This window comes from Antechinus flavipes, chromosome 6 (assembly GCF_016432865.1).
Source record: "Antechinus flavipes isolate AdamAnt ecotype Samford, QLD, Australia chromosome 6, AdamAnt_v2, whole genome shotgun sequence".
NCBI lineage: Eukaryota > Metazoa > Chordata > Mammalia > Dasyuromorphia > Dasyuridae > Antechinus > Antechinus flavipes.
This window is the reverse complement of record NC_067403.1, coordinates 242,819,591-242,842,823: the sequence shown is the minus strand read 5'-3', so window position 1 is coordinate 242,842,823 and position 23,233 is coordinate 242,819,591. Positions and strand designations below refer to the sequence as shown.

General features: G+C 31.9%; 1 protein-coding gene across 1 annotated transcript; it reads right to left on the bottom strand.

Annotated features, from left to right (window-relative positions):
- Positions 1-8,230: 8,230 nt before the first annotated feature.
- Positions 8,231-9,184, bottom strand: LOC127541305 (olfactory receptor 4A47-like). The gene has a single exon (XM_051966588.1). The coding sequence runs from the start codon at positions 9,182-9,184 to the stop codon at positions 8,231-8,233; it is 954 nt and encodes a 317-aa protein (XP_051822548.1).
- Positions 9,185-23,233: the final 14,049 nt, after the last annotated feature.

Sequence of the window (23,233 nt, the reverse complement as noted above, 5' to 3'; positions counted from 1 at the left end):
TTAGGTATTCCTTTCTCTGGAAAGTTTGTAACTTTTTTGCAGACTACTAAATATATATACATACTTACATATCTATTCATGTATATATACACATACATATCTATACATATATACATACATATCTATACATACATATCTATACATATATGTACACACATACATATCTATACATACATATATATAAATTGTCTAAAGTATCTCATTACCCAATGACAAGTTCTGTTAAAAATTCCCTTAAAATCAACCTTTACTACTCATTAATGCCTTGCTAAGCATCTCAAGCCCTTATGGTATAAAATTATGCTAGACTGCTTACTCTTTGGGCAAAACCTTCAAGAAAGTTATCTTTCTTTCAATGTCAACACATGGCTATGAAAACAGTTGAGTAGAAAAAAGTTGTGAATATATAGTTTTCATATAAAACAGGATAAGGAGATATAAATAAGTAAATATGATGATAGCAACTGCCAACAACCAATTTAAAGACGAATTCTGCTCAATAGATTTTGAACTATATATATATATAGCTTGCTGATTCAGCTAGAGAGTTGGAGAGGAATCCAGATGAGAAGTGTCCCACTTCTCATATCAATTAACATCCTTCTTTTATTTATAGAAACATTCATTTAGATAGTATCTATAACCCCAAAAAGAAATTTTTACCTTTAAAAGAGAGACACAGAGAGAAATGCAGAGACAGAGAAACAGAGGCAGAGAGAGAATATGAAACTACTTCATGTCTGAGATTTCATCACCTTCTTACCTAATCATTCCAAATTTCCAAATAGCCCTATCTTAAGGCTTGGCCTTCTCTCGAACCATGTATAAGAAATCATTGACAAAAGGGATAATTTATAAAACTACCAGACCAGAGAATCACATGATTTGATGCCAGAAAATACAAGATGTGTTTGTAAAGTAGGTAAATTCAGAGTAATTGGTACCTTGAATTTAACAATGGGATTCATGCATATGAAATCTACAGCACTTCTAAATCCTTTCTTGTTCTATAATCCTTTCAAAGTTCAGTTTGGAGACATTTTTTTTTCCTCCTAGGGCTGGAGCTTTCTTTCCTTTTAAGGCAGGATTGGAGTCAAGAAACACAGGGAGTCCCTTTATAATTGGTAGAGGGACACTTTCTTTATGAATAACTTTTTGTGAAAATTTGCAAATTCTCCATATCTTTCTCCTCTCAATGCAAAGATTTATTTTCTGTTCACTTCAGGCACTTTAAGAACTTGGTGATGCAATGGGCACAGAATTCCTTGGAGAATGCATAATTGCTCTTGTTAGGAATTTTGCCAAAGTTGCAGCAAAATTGTTTCATTCTCTTGCCAACATTGCTATAAATAAAAAATAAAACTTAGATCTTGCTCCTAAGGAAAAAAAAAAAACTTCAGTGCCTCTCTTTGCTCTTAAGATAAAATACAAACTTCTCTGACATGTAAATCCCTTTTAAATTTGGCTCAGAATTTTATGGGTCAAATCTTGAAGAATGGAGAAGGCAAGTTGATTATCACTGTCATTATCACAGATAGGATTAGATAGACTGAAGTTTTTCAACTGTGAGATTTGGCACTATTTGAGGGCACATTGTTGTACCAAACTTCCCTTTTAATGTTGTGACTCAGTTTCTCCATTTGTCCTATTTAGTTATTCTGCCTCAGGTTATAACCTTTCACTCTTAATGTTTGATGAGATAAACATTTCAGTTGCTCTGTCTCAAACCCCAGGCTCTAATCATTCCCTCTTAAATGGTTGATAAGATAAAGGTTTTATATCTTTAGGTTATAGATATTCCTTCTTAATGTTTGACAGGATAAAAAGGTTTATCCATTTTAGATGTCATTAGAATATCAGACCACTTGAGGGCTGGACTCTTTGAGATGATAGTCTTCATCTAGCCCTGGGACCAAACATGGATCCATTGGTCCCAGTACCCCTCTCCATTTAATAAACTATTGAATTGGTGTCTAATCTCTGTCTTGCTCAGTTTCTCTGGCATTACAACATATCTGAATGTGAGTCATGAAATCGATTAGTTACCAGTAAATATTGATTTATATGCCTATATATGCAGAATCACACAAAATTTTCAGGACAAAAAGGGCTTGCAACTGGAAAATGTTTAAGAAATCTTGAGACAGATGATGGTATGCTCAAGGGAGGATCACTCTCTTTACAACATCTGTGAGGAAATTAATATTTTCAAATCAAATGGTATTACATGACTTCATTAAAAGGAAAATGGAGCTTACAAAAATAATTCAGATGGTATAAAGTAGAAAAAACATTGAGGGAGCCAAATGTAGAACTCTGAAATTTGGGAAAGATATGTATGTCATTAATAAGCCAAGCGTTTATAGATGAAATGACATATAGGTAGGTAGGTAGATATATACATGCATACATACATACATACATAGTTGTATATATATATGTTACAATAGAAATTAAGGTATACTAAAGTGCAGAATTCTGAACAAAATTTATTAGGATAATAGTAAAAAGTTAATTTAATCAATAGCCTTTCTGGATGACCAAAGACCTTCAATGAAGACTGACTGCATCTTTGGTAACAACCAAGAGAAAAAAAATTCAAGGTGTGTCATTCTCTACTTGTCTATTGCTTACACAGTCAGAATTAAGCATATGTCATCCAGACCACTGCTTCTGAGTTCCCATAATCACAACCAAGTGATGATTGGACTCTCAATTGATGAAATTAGCCTTAGGCAATGGCAATTATTAAAATAGTTTAAATGATGGCATTTGACTTTTTATCTAAAGTCTCTCTGCAGTCTGAATGGTGGGTAGGGTTATAAAGGCAGAGGTAATTTCAAGCCAAAAGCTAGACCTTTAGGCTAGTGTCTCTGGAATACTGGTAGTGGGGGAAGTTTAGGAAAAACTAACATCTCTGGTGTAAGGACTTGCCCCTTTTTTTTCAGGGCTGCTCATCCACCTTTGATATTCACTTGTTGCCCAACTCTCATTTGTGGCTTCAAAAAGCTGTATTATGTGCAGTGGTCACCCTCTAGGAAATTGTCTCAACAGATGGGCTAAACCAAGTTGAAGGGAACCAACAGACCTCAAACATTTTGTTAAGTGAGAGGGACATCTACCCCAAGTATATGAAGACTTTTCCCAGTGGAAAAAGTGGATGAGAACAATTTGTTCCAATAGCAATGAAGGCAGGTAAAAACAGGCATGTAGAATGTTTAGAGCATGTTCAGACACTAAAGATTCTAAGGTCATCCACTGCATTCTGGATCATAACCAGTTATTCTGACTTTTGTCTTGATATTGGGATTCAATGATTCAGGAAAGAAGAGTGAAGTTGATGACTTTGTGTAACTTTACTATCGTTAAATCCAATTCACACACAAGTCAAGACAATTCTCCATGATGTCATCCATCTGTCCTCTTTGAAAATGAAAGATAAGCAGCATGCATATAGACATATGTGGATATTATGTATATGTGGGTATTAAGATTTGAAGGGGTTAAACATGAGTAATATTTCTATATCATCTCTATCTCTATTTCTAGCTATTATCCACTTCTATAATGTCTATTATAACTGGGTATGTATCTGCATGGATTACATAGATATCAATAGAAATAGATATAGATCCAGATGAACCTGGAAATATATTTGTACTGCCACCTAGAAATCATTGTTGTAGAATGACAAAGCATTACCCATTTAAATAATCTCCAAACTGTTTTTGCTATCTAAAATTTTCTGATTTATTTATTTTTTACAAGGTAATTCTTTTTTATAATAATGCTTTTTTTTTAAATTTTCAAAATACAGGCAAAGATAGTTTTCAATATTCACTCCTGCAAAACCTTGTATCCCAAATGTTTGCTTCCTCTCTTCTCCCCCCATCCCTTCCCCTAGACAGCAAGAAATCCAATATATGTTAAGCAAGTGCAATTCTTCTATACATATTTCCACCTTTATCATGCTACACAAGAAAAATAAGATAAAAAAGGGAAAAAACATGAGAAAGAAAATAAAAAGAAAGCAAAAGATGAAAATGCTATGTTCTGAAACACATTCAATTACCACACTCCTCTCTCTAGATGCAGATGGCTCGCTCTGTCACAAGTCTTTTGTAATTGACCTGAATAACCTCACTGTTGAAATGAGTCACATTCATTCTTTGATTTATTTATGAAGAAAAGTTACATAAAGTCTAAATAAAGAGGCTCAAATGACAGCCTCAGTACTGAAAATTCAGATAACCAGGGATTCCTTTTTGATGCCATATCTTAGAGTTTCTGCTTGGATTTTTCTAAGTTATTATGGAAGTTTTTATCTTTGAATGTCCAGATAAACAGAAAAAGAACATTTGTGTATATGTTTCTTTTAAATCATGTCTGTATGTCATGTACAAAAATAAAATAACTTATAGTTTTAGGGGAACTAGAAAGGAATAAACTAGGGGAGACATATTGTTCAAAGCTGTGAAATTACAGAGAAAGAGATTGAAACTCATGAAGCTGACTTTGTTTTCCTTAACTTTGTTTTACAAAAATAACAAATTTGTAGAATTTGAACTCAGGTATTTTTATTCCAAAGTTGGCATTCATTCCATTATACTATGCATAGTTTCAAACATTTCAACTGGCTTCATTGACATTTAAGCATTTGTTCAGTTGTTTTAGTTGTTTACAACTTTCTGTGATACCATTAGGGAGTTCCTTTGCAAAGATACTGAAATGATTTGCTATTTCTTTCTCCAGCTCTTTTTATATAAAGAACATCAGTAAGAAGAATGTACAAACCTATGAAACATGAAAGCAATGGCAAACATATAGTAAATACATATATATTTGGAAATATACACACATAAATATACATATAGTATATTTTACATACATGAACATGTGTATATGTGTGCATGTGTTTGTGTTCACATAGGTGTGTATGTGCTGATTCAAAGCAAAAGTGTATGGAAGAGGTCACTTATAGAAAATGTATGTGGCCAAGACACAAAGATCTAGGGGCACACACAAAGGAAACAAATGTGGAATTGTGTTCTCTTCACATTGGAAACGTGTAGCCATAGTGCAGTCATGGAAGCACAATTTAGAAATCTGGTATTACAAAGTTATAAATTCCTTTTTAAAATTATTTGCTTTGCTCTCTTGAGAATGTATGCCATATGCCATACCAACTGAACATGTACACTTCATCAGACATATAGTTTCTGTCAGCAATGTTCTGTTATTCTCATTATCTCTTCCTTGAAGTACTTTATCTATAGTTGTTATTTGGCATTTCTTTATTGTGTTGAAGGCAAAAAGATTACCTGCAAGGCATTTCAGAGAACATCTTTTAGGGGAAGGACAAGAGAGCTTCTTGCTGATAAGGAATGTCTGAAAGTACATTAGTCTATCAGGCAATGAACCACAAGACTGAGGTACAGTTACCAAAAAGAACAAAAAAAAAAAACAGGGATGAGGAAAAAAAAATAGGAAAATCAGGAAGGGGGAAAGGAAGAGAAACAAGTTAGAAATTTTATATACAAAGTGAATATTAAATGAAAAATTCCCTAAAACACATTAATTATGGAAAATTTCATTCCAGTCAATATTTTCTACCACATACCTGCTGTCTGAATTTCTCTCTCTCTTTCTCTCTCTCTCTCTCACACACACACACACACACACACACAACAAACAACAGATGATAAAAAGATATAATGATAGTCAGATATGATAATAGAGATAGATTGATAGGCTGAAGAGACTTCTTTTTTCTTATCAACTATATCTGTATATTTATATTAACTATAGCTGTTCTCATTGAAATTTCTTTCTATATAAATGTTTATCTCTTGATTTATCCTTCTGCTTCTTTTCATCTGTATATCCATCTATTTTTTGTATCTACTTATATCACCCATTTTGTCTTATTAATTGGTCAAGGAAAGATAGAATGACACAGGTGCAGATAGAAATAATGAAAAGAGCATCCTGAATTAGAATAATTAATAATAAGTTTGTGCCAGAATTAAGAAAAAGAAAAACAAGCTGAACATAATATGGTTGTTAGATAGTGCTTTTAACTATGATAAGACTTTGGCTATTTAAAAAGGCTATTGTTTCATATTAACATTCAGCATATATCCTCTGAAATTATGAATGTTAGAGCAACATCACATGAAAAGAATCAAGAAAGAAGGTATTTCAAATAAAAATGAAAATATGTATAATGTGTGGAGCATGTCACAAATATGAATTTCATATAAGTGAACAAAAGAAAAAGAAACAAGGAAATGGATAACAAGAAAATATATTGAACATGCATGAAGCAAGAACAGATATACTTTTTAATTATTGTATGGTTAAGCCAAATGTTAAAAAAAAAAAGACAGTACAGTTTCCGTTGTATTGAATGCGTTATCTATAAATCATTTACAAAAAGACTTTAAAAATGATAACACAAGCTAATGATGTGATTGAAAGCATTTTTCTTTGAAGGTAAGACAATTTCATATAACAATATTATCATTATTATTGAAGTATTGACAACTTGAAAATAATATTTAACTTAATAAAGTTCAGATCACACAGAGCTTTCATGTATGTATATAATTTAATATATTAAACACATATCTGTATTTATATTCCACATTTTCCCCAAGATATTCATTCACTATTCAAATCATAATATCCCTAGAATGCAAATGTAGTATAACATTATGGTTAGCTGTAATAAAACAATATAGGCTAACACTATATATGAAGCCAGTAGACATACATAGAGAACTTGTAGCAGTGAGATTTTCATCAACAAAGATTGCACATATATTTATGGGTGCATATTCACTCTAGCTACCTATAATCTATTATATATTATATTATATTATGTTATAATCTATCTAGCTATATGTTCCTTTCCAAAATACCTATTGATCCTTCACAAATAAATCATGTAAATAATGAATTCCTATGATTTCCTATGATTGAACACATCTCCACTTGAACAATATCATTTGCAGCCTATCCTTTGGGCCAACATTTTAACTTAAACATAATCCCTTTTCCAATAAACAATGATGCTTTTAAAGAAATTATTTTATCAAAATAATCCAGATGGTAAAGTGTCAAGAGAGGACACAAGTGATAAGAAAGTCATTTTCTTCTGTATTTATTCACAGCTACATTTGTGAGCTATTATTATACTTGTTTTCCCTACTATCACCGCTATCACTATCATCTGTACCATCCTATCCAGTTCTATTATTGGGAAAAGAGAAAACAATAACAAAGGAAGACAATTCCAACTCTAACAATATCCAGACTAGGTAATCAATGAAAAACATATAAAGTGATTATCAAAATGGTAAATCACATCATTGCAGATTTTTAAAAATAACACCTATAAAATATCCATTTATAATTGTTTTAGTGGTCTGAAATATACAATAGGAACTGACAAATACACAGAGTACAAACTGAGATTTTATCATTCTTGAAAGAAGTATCTAATGGTATGAACTCAAATGATTTGTTGAATATCTTCATTCAAATATAATTTTGATCCACAAAATTGTTAGCATCAAACTTCCAATAGATACATACAACTCAAATATTTATAATGTTCAAGCAATTTTAAATAGTTTTCCAAGTATAGAAATCTGGATGAAAGGCTCAAACTTTGTGGAAATAGAACAACTTACAAAATTTTTCCAGTTGCCCTCATTGTTTTTGGAGGTGCACTAACATTCATTTCAATGAGATAATTATTAAAATGGTTTTACATTAACAAATATAGTTATACAACTTCAAAAATCTGTTATATATTAAAACAACTCTGAGATACCACCTCATACCTCTCAGGTTAGCTAAGATGACAAGAAAAGATAATGGTAAATTCTGGAGAGGGCGTAGGAAAAGTGGGACACTAATGTTGTTGGAGTTGTGAAATGATCCAAACATTCTGAAGAGCAATCTGGAATTATGCTCAAAGAGCTATATTATAGGACTATTTATATGACAATGAAAAAAATAGAATTAGATTATTTTTGTTACTATTAGTAATAAAAGCAATAATTATAAAGGTTAGGAAAGGTCAAATATTTCATAAAGTGTCACAAGTGAATTAAGCTTAGCTCTTTTATAGTACAACTCCAAAAGTTCATCTACTGATTTTCTAGTCTAAAAAAGGATATTAAGGATTTAACAATCATTTATCATTTCTTTTCTAAAAATATCATTGGTTAACTAGACCAACCAATACCTTGTTGCTGAACAAAACTTTTCTTTTCCAAAGCTTCTTCATGGCATTTTTCATCTCTGTATTTCTTAGGGTATAGATTAGAGGATTCAGCATAGGAGTGATGATAGTATAAAATACAGTTAGAGATTTATCAATGGGGAAGGTACAAACAGGTCTAACATACATGAAAATACAAGGAACAAAGAAGCAGACAACAACCGTGATGTGGGAGATGCAAGTAGAAAGGGCTTTTTGTCGACCTTCCAGACTTTGAGCCTTTAAATAATGTAGAATAACCCCATAAGAGATAAGCAACAATAAAAAGATAATTGTACATATTGCTCCTCCATTGGCAACTACTGAGATGCCAGTTATATAAGTATCTGTACAGGAAAGTTCCAATAAAGGATACATGTCACAAATGAAGTGATCAATTATATTGGGCCCACAAAATGGGAGCCTAATAATAAAAAGGAGCTGAACTAATGAATGCATGAGACCTCCAATCCAAGATACTACCAACAGCAGAACACACACATGCCATCTCATAATGACTAAGTAATACAAGGGTTTACAGATGGCTACATAGCGATCATAGGCCATAAAAATGAGGAGGAAAACTTCAGCCCCACCAAATAGATGTTCCAAGAAGAGCTGGACCATGCAAGCTTGGAAAGAAATGGTTGCCTTTTCATTAAGCATGTCTAAAGTCATTTTAGGGACAATGACAGTGGAATAGGTGAAATCCATAAAAGACAAGAAGGCAAGAAAGAAGTACATAGGGGAATTCAAGCTCTTACTTCCAATAACTGTTATAATAATCAGGTTATTGCCCACCATAGTTAAAATGTAGATAATTAAGAATACAAAAAATAGAATTTTTTGTACCTCAGGATTCTGGGAAAGCCCCAGGAGGACAAACTCAGTTACATTGTTCCTGTTTTCCATGTGTGTGTGGTTTTGGGGAGAAATGGGAGAAAGTAAGAGTTTATTGGATATAACATGAGACATGTAGTTATGAGAGTCTTGAATTCAGTTCCAATATCTGATCCTTTTTATGGACAATCTGTTTAATGTTTATGGGCTTCATTTTCCTTTACAGAATACTGATAATAATAATGAAGCATTAATTGTTTTGCAGAGCTTATGGGGTGGGGGGAAGAAATGATGGATATTCTATCTTCAAATTTTAATTTTGCATATAAAAGTTGAATAATCTTCTGTACCTTGGCAGCAGTCAGATTTTACCTATAAAGATAATTATGAAGCATAAACATTTTATTCATCACATTTCATATAATTTTCATTTCTCAATATATCTCTCCCTTCTATATGTCATTCCCCAATCGGTAATCAAAGGATATGAACAATGTTCAGATGACAAAATTAAAGCCATCTATAGTCACATGAAGAGATTTTCTGAATCACTATTGATTAGAGAGATAGGCTAAGATGACAGAAAAAGAAAATGATAAATGCTAGAAAATATGTAGGAAAACTGGGACACTAATGCACGGTTGGTGAAGTTGTGAAATGGTCTAACCATTCTGGAGAGCAATCTAGAACTATGGCCACAGGGTTATCCAATTTTGCACACCCTTTGACTCAGCAGTGCCACTATTGGGTCTGTATCTCAAGAAAATCATAAAGAAGGGGAAAAACCCACATGTGCAAAAATGCTTGTAGCAACTTTTTTTGTGGTAGCAAAGAATTAGAAAATGAACAAATGTCTATCAATTGGAGAATGGCTGAATAAGTTGTAATATATTAAGATAATGGAATATTATTGTTCTATTAAAAAAAATGATGAACAAGCTGATTTTAGAAAGGTCTGGAAAGATTTACATGAACTGATGCTGAGCAAAAACAAGCAGAACCAGGAATGTACTGTAAACAATAACAGCAAGAATGTGCAATGATCAACTATGAAAGAGTTGGTTTTTCTCAGTGGTTCATTTATCCAAAACGATCCCAATAGAATTTGGACAGAAAAAGCATTCTACCTCCAGAAAAAGAACTATGGAGATTGAATGTAAATCAACACATACTATGTGCACTTCTTTTTTTCTGTTTTTTAATTTCTCTCCTATGTTTTTTCCCTTTTGTTCAGATTTTTCTCTTTTAACATGATTCATAAAGCAATGTCTAAGAAATAAATAAATTGTTATAAATTATATATATATATATATATATATATATATATATATATATATATATATATATAAATACACACATGTATATCCCTCCCTTGAAAGTTTATGAAAAAAAAAAGTCTTGCCCATAGTTTCTCTTCTTTGTAATAAAGGAAAGAAGACAAAATTTCCTAATTATATTCTGTAGTAATTTTCTCATTATAAATTTTTTGATCAATTGTTCTATTTACATTGTTGCTATCATTGTGGAAATAATTTTCAATGTTGTACCTATTTTGCTCTGCTTTAATTAAATATAAAAAAGCTAATGTTCATGTTAAATCTAGATACTCATATTTTCTAATAGTACACATTTTTTAATATTTAAGAATTCTGCAATAATTGGACATCAAGATTGGTTTTAAATTTTGCTACTACAAAAATTACTTTAATGAATATTTTGGTGCACAAATGACTTTTTACTACAGTTCTTTTAGATGACTCCTTGGCAATGTATTTTCCCATTGACAGTGGAATATGCATTTTAATTATTTTTTGAATATAGAATCTTTTAAACTGAGGAATCAATGCCTTCTAAATTTCCCAAAACATTTCCACTATAATAACATATTTTGTTCTTATAAAGGAAGAAAATACTTGGTAATGATTCCAAATGGAAAAAGAGGCTAATGCACAGAAATGTAAGACTATGATTGAAGGTACTCTTAGTCAATAGCCTAAACTATATCACTAAAACTCTCTTCTGAAATCAATAGCATATGCAATTTTCTGAGTATTATCTTAAGCCTTATCTTAATGCTTTTCTAGATTTTTTTGCAAAGATATCACTTCACAATAGAAAATCCTGTAAATTCTGTCCTGTATATTTTACATTTTAAAATAATTTGGTGAATAATATATTTCTTAATTTATATTCTTAACTAGTTACATTAAATATGATCATGTAAAACTATAAACACTTGGAATTCTTGGTAATGATTTAATTCTTTATTTTGATAAAATGATTCTTTCCTACTTCTCAAGTGATAAAACATTCATTCAGATGAGCATCTACTCTATAATCTTAAGGCAAAATATACTTTAGGGTAAAATCAGAAATGTGAATGATTTTTATAAATATGTTACCTCTTCATGAAGTCAACTGTTACATGGATAAAAATCAGATATGTTTTCTTTAGTACTGAAAGATGTCAGCTTAGTGCAATGAAAACACTATTCACCACCATGCATTCTGTTGTTATCTCAGAGATAGAAAAGTCCATGGTTAATTCATTGTAGTTAAAAAAAAAAGTCCACATGAATCTAATTTTTCCCCAATATCTCATCCAATTCTTTCACATAAGTACTTTTTTCCCAACAGTTGCACTTCTTTGTTTAGTTGATTCCATGTGAGTCCAGGATTTAGTGATGATATATATATATATATTTTAATAACAAAGGAATATTTCATCCATATTTAAGAAAAATATCATCCTGAGTCTGAGAGTCCTTCTAATACTGTTTTTTTTTAAGCTCCTCCTTTAATGAAATCATTTGAGGAATCTGCCCAGAAATCAAGGGTAGGCCACATAATCATTTAAGTTAATATCTCAGGAGATATCTCAGAATTAATAACTTTTAATTGCAGAGTCAAGAAATAAAAATAGTCTGAAGGAGAAAGCAGTAGAGACATTTGCAAAAGAAACTATTTCCTTATATACTAGGGCTATTAAGAGACTTGATGTGCTTTCTTTAAAGTTGCACCAAATGACAGTGAAAGACTTAGTATTCTGGTCTCATGAATAGGTAATTTTCTACAGAATTTAGTCAACACAAAAAATAATGTGTCCATCATGAACATATGGATAAAATAATTTTTCTGACAGGTCCTATAGAAAGAAAGAAAGTGGAATTATTATTAATATATTTATTAACATTAAAAATTTTATACTACTTGTTACTGGAAGGAAATCTATGTCAAACTTAATATTTCACACGTATTTTATAAGTTAAAACTTTACTAGTCCATGAATATTAGAGAATGGAGAACAGAATGTAGTTGAATGAGAAGTAAATATTTTATTGGACTTAGACAATAAATGCAAAGAGACATGAATTTTTTTAAAAATATTTTTTTATTGTATTACATAAAAATACAAATTTTCAACTATTATCTTTAAAATTAAAGTCCCTTTCTCTACACCCCCTCACTGTGAAGGTAAGAAAATTGATATTGGTTTTACAAGTGTAGTCATACAAAATATATACCCCATATTAGTGATGTTATAAAAGAAAATAAAACAAACAAACAAACAAACAAAAATCAAAGTAAAGAAAATGTTAATTAGCCTCTATCAGTCCTCCATCCCCCATCCCCACTCCTGGGAATAGATTGCATTTTCCATCATGAGATTTCAGAATTGTCTTAGATCATTTTACTGCTGAGAATTCCTGAGTTATTCACAGTTAACCATTTTAAAATACTGCTATTATTGTATACAATGTTCCTCTGGAGCTATCATTTTAGTTACCATCTGTTTATGTAAACCTTTCCATGTTCTTTTCAGAGAACATCTAGTTAATCAATTATTTTAATAGCATTCTATCATACTAATAATATAACAACTTGTTTAGTCATTCCCCAATTCATATTCATCCCTTAAATTTTCAATTTTTTTTTACACCATAAGAGTTGTTCTATGTATTTTTGTTTCTATAGGTCCTTTTCCATTAAAATGGAAAAAAAATACCTTTTTAGGATATTCCTAGGTCAAAGAGTATGCATGGTTTTATAGGCCTTTGGTCATATTTCCAGGTTTTTCTTACAAAATGGTAGAATCAGTTCCTAACTTAAATAGTTCATTAGTGTCTCAATTTTCCCACATCCCCTGCCAAATTTTTCTTTTTTTTTTTTCATCTTTTTATCCTATTAGCCAGTCTAATGGGTAAGATATACTAGGATTGTTTTAATTTCCGTTTCTCCAATCAATAATGATTTAGAGTGTTTTTATTTATCTTTTCTGGTTATACATGTATATTCATTTTAATAGATTTTTTTTTTATGAATCATGTTAAGAGAAAAATCAGAACAAAAAAAAAATTAGAGCGAGAAGAAAAAGAAAGAAAAAGGGAACATAGCATGTGTTGATTTACATTCAATCTCCATATTTCTCTCTGGCTGTAGATGATGTTTTTCAATCAAAGTTTATTGGAATTACCTGGAAACACTGAACTCCTGAGAAGAACCAAGTCTTTTATAGTTGATCACACAATCTCCTTGTTGCTGTTTACAATGTATTCTTAGTTCTTCTTGTTTTGCTCAGCTTCAGTTCATTGTATTTTTACAGAATAATAATATTCTATTACTTTCAGATACCATAAGTTATTCTGTTATTTCTCAATTGATGGGCATCTGCTCATTTTCCAATTCTTTTCCACCACAAAAGGAGGTGTTACAAATATTTTTTGCACCTGTCCATACTTTCCCCTCATTTATGATTACCTTGGGATACAGACTCATTAGTGACAATCCTGGATTAAAACATATGCACAGTTTTATAGTCCTTTGGGCATAATTCCAAATTGCTCTCCACAATGATTAGATTATTTTACAACTCCACTAGTAATGCATTAGTGTCCTAGTTTTCCCATATCTCCTATAACATTTATCATTAGCTTTTCCTGTTATTTTAGCCAATCTGAGAAGTGTGAAGTAATACTTCAGAGTTGTCTTAATTTGCATTTTTCTAATCAATAGTTATTTAGAGCTTTTTTTTATATGACTATAGATTGCTTTAATTCCATTATCTGAACATTGTCTGTTCATATACTATGACAATTTATCTATTGGGGAATTATTTGTATTTTTTAAAGTCGACACAATTCTTTATGTATTTTAGAAATGAGGCCTTTATCTTTTTATATGACTACGTGCATCTTTGAATACTTCATCTGTGAATGTTTTAAATTATTGTGAAATGGCTCTTATTTTTTAAATTTGACTCATTTTTCTGTATTTGAGAGATTATATCTTAGAGAAACTTGATTCAATTTTCCCCCACAGGAATGATGGCTAACTATATTTCATTCCATTCTATCCTCCTCATTATTCCATGATCTCTTTTCTTTTTATCCTATCCATCCTCACAAATGTTAAGCTTCTAACTACTTCTTCCTCCAAACCTTTCCCTTCTATGAGTATCTTCCCTTTCTCTTATCTCTCTCCTCTCCTACTTTCCAGTAGAGTAACATAAATTTCTGCATCTAATTGAATGTATACAGTATTTCCTTTTTGAGTCAATTCTGATAGAGTTGAAGTGTCCTCCACTTTCTCCTCCACTGTAAAAGCTCTTTCTTGCCTCTTTTATATGAGATAATTTACCTCAATTTACTTATTTTACCTTACTTTTTCTTCCAGTACATTCTTCTTTCTCATTCATAATTTATTTTTAGATATCACCCCATCATTTTCAACTCACATCTGTACCCTCTGTCTATATATACTCCTTCTAACTGCCCTAAAAATGGTAATGTTCTTATAAATTAAAACATGATCTTCCCATTTGTAATGTAAACAGTGTAACCTTATTAAATCTCTTTCCTTACCTTTTGATGTTTTTCTTGTTTTTTAAAGTCAAAATTTCTATTCAGCTTTGCTCTTTTCTTTAGGAATGTTTGAAAGTCCCCTATTTCATGAGCATCCATTTTATCCCTAAAAATACCCAGTTTTTCTGAGGATCTTCTATGTTCTCTGGAATATCATTTTCCAAACATTTTAATTGTTAAGTGCAGAAGCAGCTAAATCCAAGGTTAACCAGACAATGAATCCCTGATCCTTGACTTGCTTCTTTCTGACTGCTTGCAGTATTTTTCTCATTAATCAGGTTGCTCTGAAATAATATTGCTTAGAGTTTTTGTTTTGGGATCTCTTTCAAAATGTCCTAAGTGGATTCTTTCTATTTCTATTTCACATTCTACTTCTAGAGTTTCAAGGCAGTCTTCCTTAATAATTTCTTGAAAGATGATACCTAATCTTATTTTTATTATCATTTTTAGGTAACCTTATAATTTTAAAAATTATTTCTCTTGGATCTATTTTCCAGATCAGTTGTTTTTCCTAAGGAATATATCTTATCTTTTTCATTATGTTGCTTTTGTTTTAATATTTCTTAATATCTCATAGAGTCATTAGCTTTCACTTCTTCAATTCTCATCTTTAAGAAATTATTTTCCATAATAAGTTGTTGAGATTTTTTCTTCATTTTTACTTTTTAAGGAGGTTTTTTTTTTTTTTCTTCATTGAATTTTTGTGCCTGTTTCCATTTGGCCAATTCTGCTTTTCGTGATGATGTTCTTACTTTTTGTTCATCTTTTACCATTTGGTCTATTCTGTTTTTAAGGTATTACTTTCTTCAAGATTTTTTTGCCTCCTTTTCTAAGCTGTTGACTCTTCTCTCTCCCCCTGCCCCAATAATTTTCTTGTATCACTCTCGTTTCTCTTCCCATTTTTCTCTTTCTTTTTATGCAGATGAAATTATATTAACATGTATCCAACTGTTCTTTACTTCTTCTTAAATTGTTCTTTAGTTCTCTACTCCACAACATTTTTATTCTTTCCCCCTCCTCTTCATCCTCTCCACCATCCTCAAGCAGACTATAGTTAGAAAGAATATATTTATGTATGCATATGTAGATATATGCATACACATACATGCATTTACACCCCCAACACACACAAACATATACATTCACAGATATCTTTCCTATCCCTGATGACTTTAAAAAAAAAATTCTGTTCCTTAGCTTGCCTTGCTATTATTTGACCTCCTCTCACTATGGATCCTTCCCTTGACTTCTTCCTGAACCCTTTGCTTTTCCTTCCACCAATCCCTCCCCGTTTATTTCTTTATAGATTTTGGAGGTTGCTATACCCTTGTTAGATATGTAGAGTTGCCTATTTAATCCATTCCCAATGTGAGTGGGTTTTCAGAAGTACAAGTCCTCCTCTCCACTCTAATGCGATTCTATCTGTTTTTCCTTTGCACCTCATTCACATAACAAAATCTCTATTTTTATTTCAAGTTTGCCTCAGTCTTTCTTTTGAGCTATCCTATTATTGATGTCAATCTTAAATATATGGTATATATTTCTCATGTGTAAAGGCAAAAAGAAAACAAAGCAATTTGTCCATGTTCAGTGCCTTGAAATTGATCTTTGATATTGGATTAAATTTTTGATCATGTTAGGATTTGGTTGAAAGTCCTAAAAATCTGAAAGCTTTTTGAATGTCCATTTTTGCTTATTCAATAGTATAGATAAGTTTACTGGATATGACATTTTTGGCTGCAAGACTATTTCTTTTCATTGACAATTCCAGGACCTGTGGAGTTTTATTGAGGCTAATGAGTCCTGTACAATTCCAACTGTAGCTCCCGCATATTTGGATTATTAATTTTTTTTCTTGTTTCTTGAAAAATTTTCTTTGATTTGGGTTTCAAAATTTGGCAATAATATTCCTATGTGCTATCAAGAAAAGATCTCTTTAAGGTGCTGATCAGTGAATCTTTTCTATTTCTACTTTTCCCCCATTTACTATCACTCCAGGACATATTTCTTGGATTATTTCTTGCATTATTGTGTGAAGGTTCTTTTTTGTTTATTTAAAACTTTTGGGGAATCCAATTAGTTTTATTCTTTCTGTACTTGATATTTCTCCAGATCTGTCATTTTTCTTATATGCTATTTCACATCATTTTTTAATATTTCTTGGACTCTCATAGCTTCGCTGGCTTCCCCTTGCCTAATTTTAATTTTCAAAGAGCTATTCTCATAGCTTCACTGGCTTCTCCTTACCCAATTCTAATTTTCAAAGAGCTATTTTCACCTTTGAGACTTTGTATTGCCTTTTCTAGCTAATTAACTTTTTTTTTCATAATCTTGTTTTTCTTGATTTTTTTTTTTTTTTAGTTTTTCCTCAATGTCTCTCATTTGATTTTTAACTTCTTTTTTGAGTTCTTCTATAAATTCTTTCTAGGCAAGGAACCATTTAAAATTATTCATTGGAATAGAAGCATTTGTTACTTCAGTGCCCTCCTTTGAAAATGAACCCCATCTTCCCTGTTCCCACAATAAACTGGTATGGGTTGGGTTGTTTCTTCTTTGCTGGTTCATTTTTTTAAAAAAAATAAAAGGTACTAGTGTAAACACTTCTAAACATAGGTGCCTCTAGTTTCACTTTAGCTCTCTCCTCTGACCTGGAACCCCCCCAAAAGAACTCCACCCTCCTGCAAGTGCCCACAGCCTAGCAGTGTCACTTCTCCATTGTCCTGCACTCACCATGTGTGCTGGTTTCTTCTTACTTAGGACCCAGCTAGGCCTATAGTTACCTATTAGTAAAGGTTCATTTATTCTTTCTGGACTCAAACCCCAACTTCACAAAAAGTCCAGAAGTTGAAAGTTTCTGTGGTTCCTGCTGAAGTTCCAGCTAAATCCAGATAGACCCAGAAGTCCCACTTGGGTTTTGTGTAGAGCTAGTCCAGAGGTATTTGCACTTCATGTGGGTTAATACCCAGTCTGGAGTCTTTCTTCAGATTTTCTCAGGTTATACCCAGAAGACCCTTGTTCTGCCCCAAGTCTTCTTAATTTTTCACCAGAACATGTTTACCCTGAGGTACAATTTTTTTTAAAATGGGAAATCTGGAGAACTTGAAATTTACCAACCTATCCTACCAACTTCCCAGAATCCTCTTCTCTCTTTTGATCTTTAGAACCTTTTTTGAGCACTTCCATCATCTAAGAACAATTTTATCTTGGAGGCTTTGGGTGTAGAAACTTTGAATTTGTTGTCTTCTGAATGTGTGTTTTGATCTTGTGTCAACATAGTAACTTTCTGTAGTCAGAATTGTCTTCTGTTCTTTGTTCCTTTTTCAACTGATTTTCTAATCTCACTTTTTACTGAACTAGGAGTCTATTTACAAAATGAAAGACACACTGTCCCAAGCTTCAAGAATTTTGTGCAGTTGTTCTATGGGACTTCTAAGGACATTGATCTTTTCAGTACTTCCAAGGTACTCTGATCTAAGGAGATGTGTGTTCCCTCCTCTTCTGGTTTGTGTTCCCATCTGTGAGTGCTTACACGCACCCTTCAGTCCTAGAACTATGAACATGGTCAGTGCTCTACTACTACTCCAAAGTCTAGTAGATTACTCTTCTTCCTTCCTCTGGAACTACCAGTCAAGACTGCAACCCACATCAGAGTATTTTTCCCTCAAAGCTAACAGAGATCTTTTTAATCTCTTTCTGACCAGTTGTTTGATAGCACTACTTCCTTACTATTTATGGGATAAGAGCTGTAGAAGCAGTTGCTGGTTCTTACTGATTCAATTACTCCCAAGGCTTGTTTCTACTTTGCTGGGACTATGTGCAGTTTGCACTGGATTTTCCTTCATTCTAATCCTGGTGCAACAGACTTTTCTTACCAACCATCTAAATTGTCTTGGACCTGATGTTTTATTCATTCTATCTTTTTGCAGGTTCTCCCTCTCCAAAATTTTGTTTTAGGGCATTATTTAACAGTGTTCAGAGAGGTTTGGAGAGGGTTAAGACAAGTTTTTGTCTTCCCTGTGCAATCTTGGCTCCATCCCCTTATTTTGAATAGAAAAGACCTCTGAATCTTGAACAATAATGAACAGGCCATTTGAAGTCATGATTTTTTTTAAATAGCTTTTTATTTACAAGATATATGCATGGGTAATTTTTCAGCATTGCCAACTGCAAAACCTTTTGTTCCAATTTTTCCCCTCCTTTACCCCACCCCCTTCCCCAGATGGCAGGTTGACCAATACATGTTAAATATGTTAAAGTATAAGTTAAATACAATATATGTGTACATGTCCATACAGTTATTTTGCTGCACAAGAAGAATCAGTCTTTGAAATAATGTACAATTAACCTGTGAAGGAAATCAAAAATGCAGGCAGACAAAAATAGAGGGATTGGGAATTCTATGTAATAGTTCTCACTCATTTCCCAGATTTCTTTCACTGGATGTAGCTGGTTCAATTCATTACTGCTCTATTGGAACTGATTTGGTTCATCACATTGTTGAAGAGAGCCACATCCATCAGAATTGATCACCATATAGTATTGTTGTTGAAGGATATAATGATCTCCTGGTTCTACTAATTTTACTCAGCATCAGTTCATGTAAGTCTCTCTAGGCCTTTCTGAAATCATCCTGCTGGTCATTTCTTACAGAGCAATAATATTCCATAATATTCATATAGCACAATTTATTCAGCCATTCTCCAAGTGATGGGCATCCACTCAGTTTCCAGTTTCTGGCCACTACAAAGAGGGCTGCCACAAACATTTTTGCACATGGGGGTCCCTTTCTCTTCTTTAAGATCTCTTTGAGATATAAGCCCAGTAATAACACTGCTGGATCAAATGGTATGCACAGTTTGATAACTTTTTGAGCATAGTTTCAAATCGCTCTTCAGAATGGTTGGATGTATTCTCAATTTCACCAACAATGTATCAGTGTCCCAGTTTTTTCCACATCCCCTGCAACATTCTGCATTATTTTTCCCTTTCATTCTAGCCATTCTGACAGATGTGTAGTGGTATCTCAGAGTTGTCTTAATTTGCATTTCTGATTAATAATGGAAAGCAGTGAATTAGCCTGTAGGGATTAGATGCTCTTATTTAAAAAAAAAATTGTATGTAATATTCTTCTCTAAAATGTAATATTCTCTTGTTGAGTTTTCCTTTGGATCTCTGGAGGCAGTCTTAGTTTCAATTCAGTAATCACTCCAAATGCAGCCAGGGATTAAAGTCTAAATCCTTGATTGCCTCTTTCCAAGTTTTGTCTCCTTTCGTGATGCTGGGTTAGCGTTCTTAGAAGCCTATCTCTCTCCTTGGTTCTGAGAGTTTAAACTCCTGCTAGCAGTCTTGTGTCTTCTTTGCTTCTGCCAGGTTCTTGAGGTCCTCTTGAATATGTCTTGGTTTCTGTGGGCGAGGGAGAAGGACTGCCACCACTTCTCTGGTCTTGCTTCATTCCACTTCTCTGTCTTCTCTGGCTTCTGAATCTCCCTAACTGCCTTCTCTGACTTCTGAATCTCCTGGACTAAATCCTGGCTGAGACTGAGAGAGCTTCTAGTGTACTTGTCATTTTTGGCCCTGAGAGCTCTTCCTTATATGTTCCACACTGAGTATACATCAATCATTATATCACTAGGAAACCATTATTTGTTGTAGCATTAAATCAAAGCTAAACTAGATTTACTTATTGGCTCCTCAATTCCACTTAGTAATTCCACTTAGTACCTTGTTTCAAGTTCTGGCCCATAACAGTATGACAAATATAGGAAATTAATCTGAAGAGATTGTCTCATATTTTATTAGTTTAACTATGTTTTACAATTTGGCTGACATTACTAGAGTAAGGAATGCTTAAAAATGAAAATATTTTCTTCACATTTTTTCCTTTTCTTTTTTTTAAATCACTTTTAATAATTTTTCCATATCCAATATGAAGCCATTATCTTCAACATCAGCTGGTAGTGCTTTTCTCCACTGGAGAAACATAGGTATCAGTGGATACTTTCTCAAAATGATAAATAGCATATATTTAAAGCAAAACTAAAGCATATAAAAATCAGAATTCAATATCATCAGTAACAGAGATGAAACAGAGGCTTTCCTAATAAAAAGGATGGATGGAGAAAGAATTTTTGTTATCACCACTATTATTCAACATTGTATCAAAAATATGAATTATAACAATAGCTCAGGAAAAAGATATGGCAAGAAGGACACAAAACTATTCCGCTTTATGAATGATATAATAATATATTTAGAATACCCTAGACAATTAAGATAATTTTCTTAGCAAATTTAACAAATTTTGAAAATAGAAAACAAGCCCATCCAAATTATCAATTTCTATATACTAGCTACAAAAATCAACAGAAGAGATAAAAGAAATATTCCATTTAGTATAACAGGAAACAATAAGAAATACTAGGATGTCAATCTACAAAACAAGCCCCAGCAATATTTGGAGACAATTACAAAATACTTTTCATACAGATAAGCCAGATCTAAACAATTGGAGAAATATTAATAGCTCATAGATAGGCTGATTCAAAATAATAAAAAAAGAATATTGTGTTTCAAGTTAGTTTAATAATTCAATGCCATAGCAAGTGACTACCATGGAATTATTTTATAGCAAAATTCATATGAAAGAGCAAGAAGATGACAATATCAAAGGAACTGATGAGGAAAATATAAGTGAAGACCTAGCAGTACCAGATTCCAACCTAATTACAAAATGGTAATCATAAAAATAATCTGCTATTTGCTAAAAAGAGAGTGGTAGATCAGTTGAATAGATTAGGGACACAATATATAGCGGTAATGTCAATAGTAATCTTGTGTTTGATAAACTGATAGGTCCAAATTTTGGAATAAGTATTCACTATTTGACTTTTTTCTCCAGAAAACTAAAAAAAAAAAAAAAAAAAAAAAAAAAAAGACAATTTACAAGACACTAGGCAAAAATTAACATCTTACACTGCTTACAAATAAAAGTTCGAAATAGATAAATGTTTAAGATATAAAGGGTGATATCATGACTCATGACAAACCATGGAAATATGAAACAATGTAACAGAACTATGGATACAGGGAAAGTTGATAGCCAATGAAGAGAATAATAGGATCACTGGAAGTAAGATGAATCATTTTATTTACATCAATTTTGTTTTTAAATCACATTCAAAACTTATGCTATCAAAGTTAGAAGGAAAATGAGAAAAAAATATAGCAAATTTATATAAGTTTTCAGAAGGCAGATTGGAAATTTTCAGAAGAAATCACAATTACAAATAGTAATATAAAAATTATAGAAATCACTATTGACTAGAAACATGTATGTTAAAACTATTCCAAGATACTAGTTTTTACCTATTACATTGGTTAACATGGCAAAATAGAATTAGAAGTACTAAAGGTGATATGGAAGTAATATGGTAGCAATATCTATGCCTTGAATCTTTATGAGGAGGGACAAGGTTAGAGAGGAAGTTGGGGAGAATAATATAGCAGTACAACAATGATGTCTAGCATATTTTCTCTAATAAGTTGATTCTGAGACAAATATAGATGAAATAATGTTTCAAAATATTTATAACAGTGTCCAAAAAGTTATTCAACAAAGTATGCTCTTTGAACACGCAATACCACTATTTGGTATCTCCAAAGTTCTTTAAGGGAAAAGGAAACAATCTTGTATGTTCTAAAATGTTTATAATAGCTATTTTTGGTTGGTAAAGAATTGGAATATGTACATCAATTAGTGAATGGCTGAACAAGTTGTAAATGATTGTGATGTGGAATACAAATGTGCTATAAGAAAGGATGAACTCAATGATTAAAAAAAAAATGAAAAACCTTTCACAAAATAATGAAGCATGAAATGAGCATAACCAAGTGAACATTGCACACAGTAACAGCAATATTGTTTTAAGAAAGACAGAAAGACTTTGAGTGAATAAATAATTTTGTTTATTATAAATACTCAATTAACTATAAAGGATATATGAAGAAAGACTTTACCTCCATCCAGAGAAAGGAATGATAAATAGAAATGCACACATACACACATACACACACGTGTGTGTGTTTAATGTCGTCATCTCTAGTATAGAAGGTAGGGAACAAAAAAAGAAAAAAAAATACTGTGATAATATGGTCATATATTTGTTTTTTTATTTTGCTGTATATTTGAAAGAAATAGCAAGTTGTAGATGTTAAATTTGCACTTTCATAAACAATAATTTTTAATTTTACTCCTATGCAA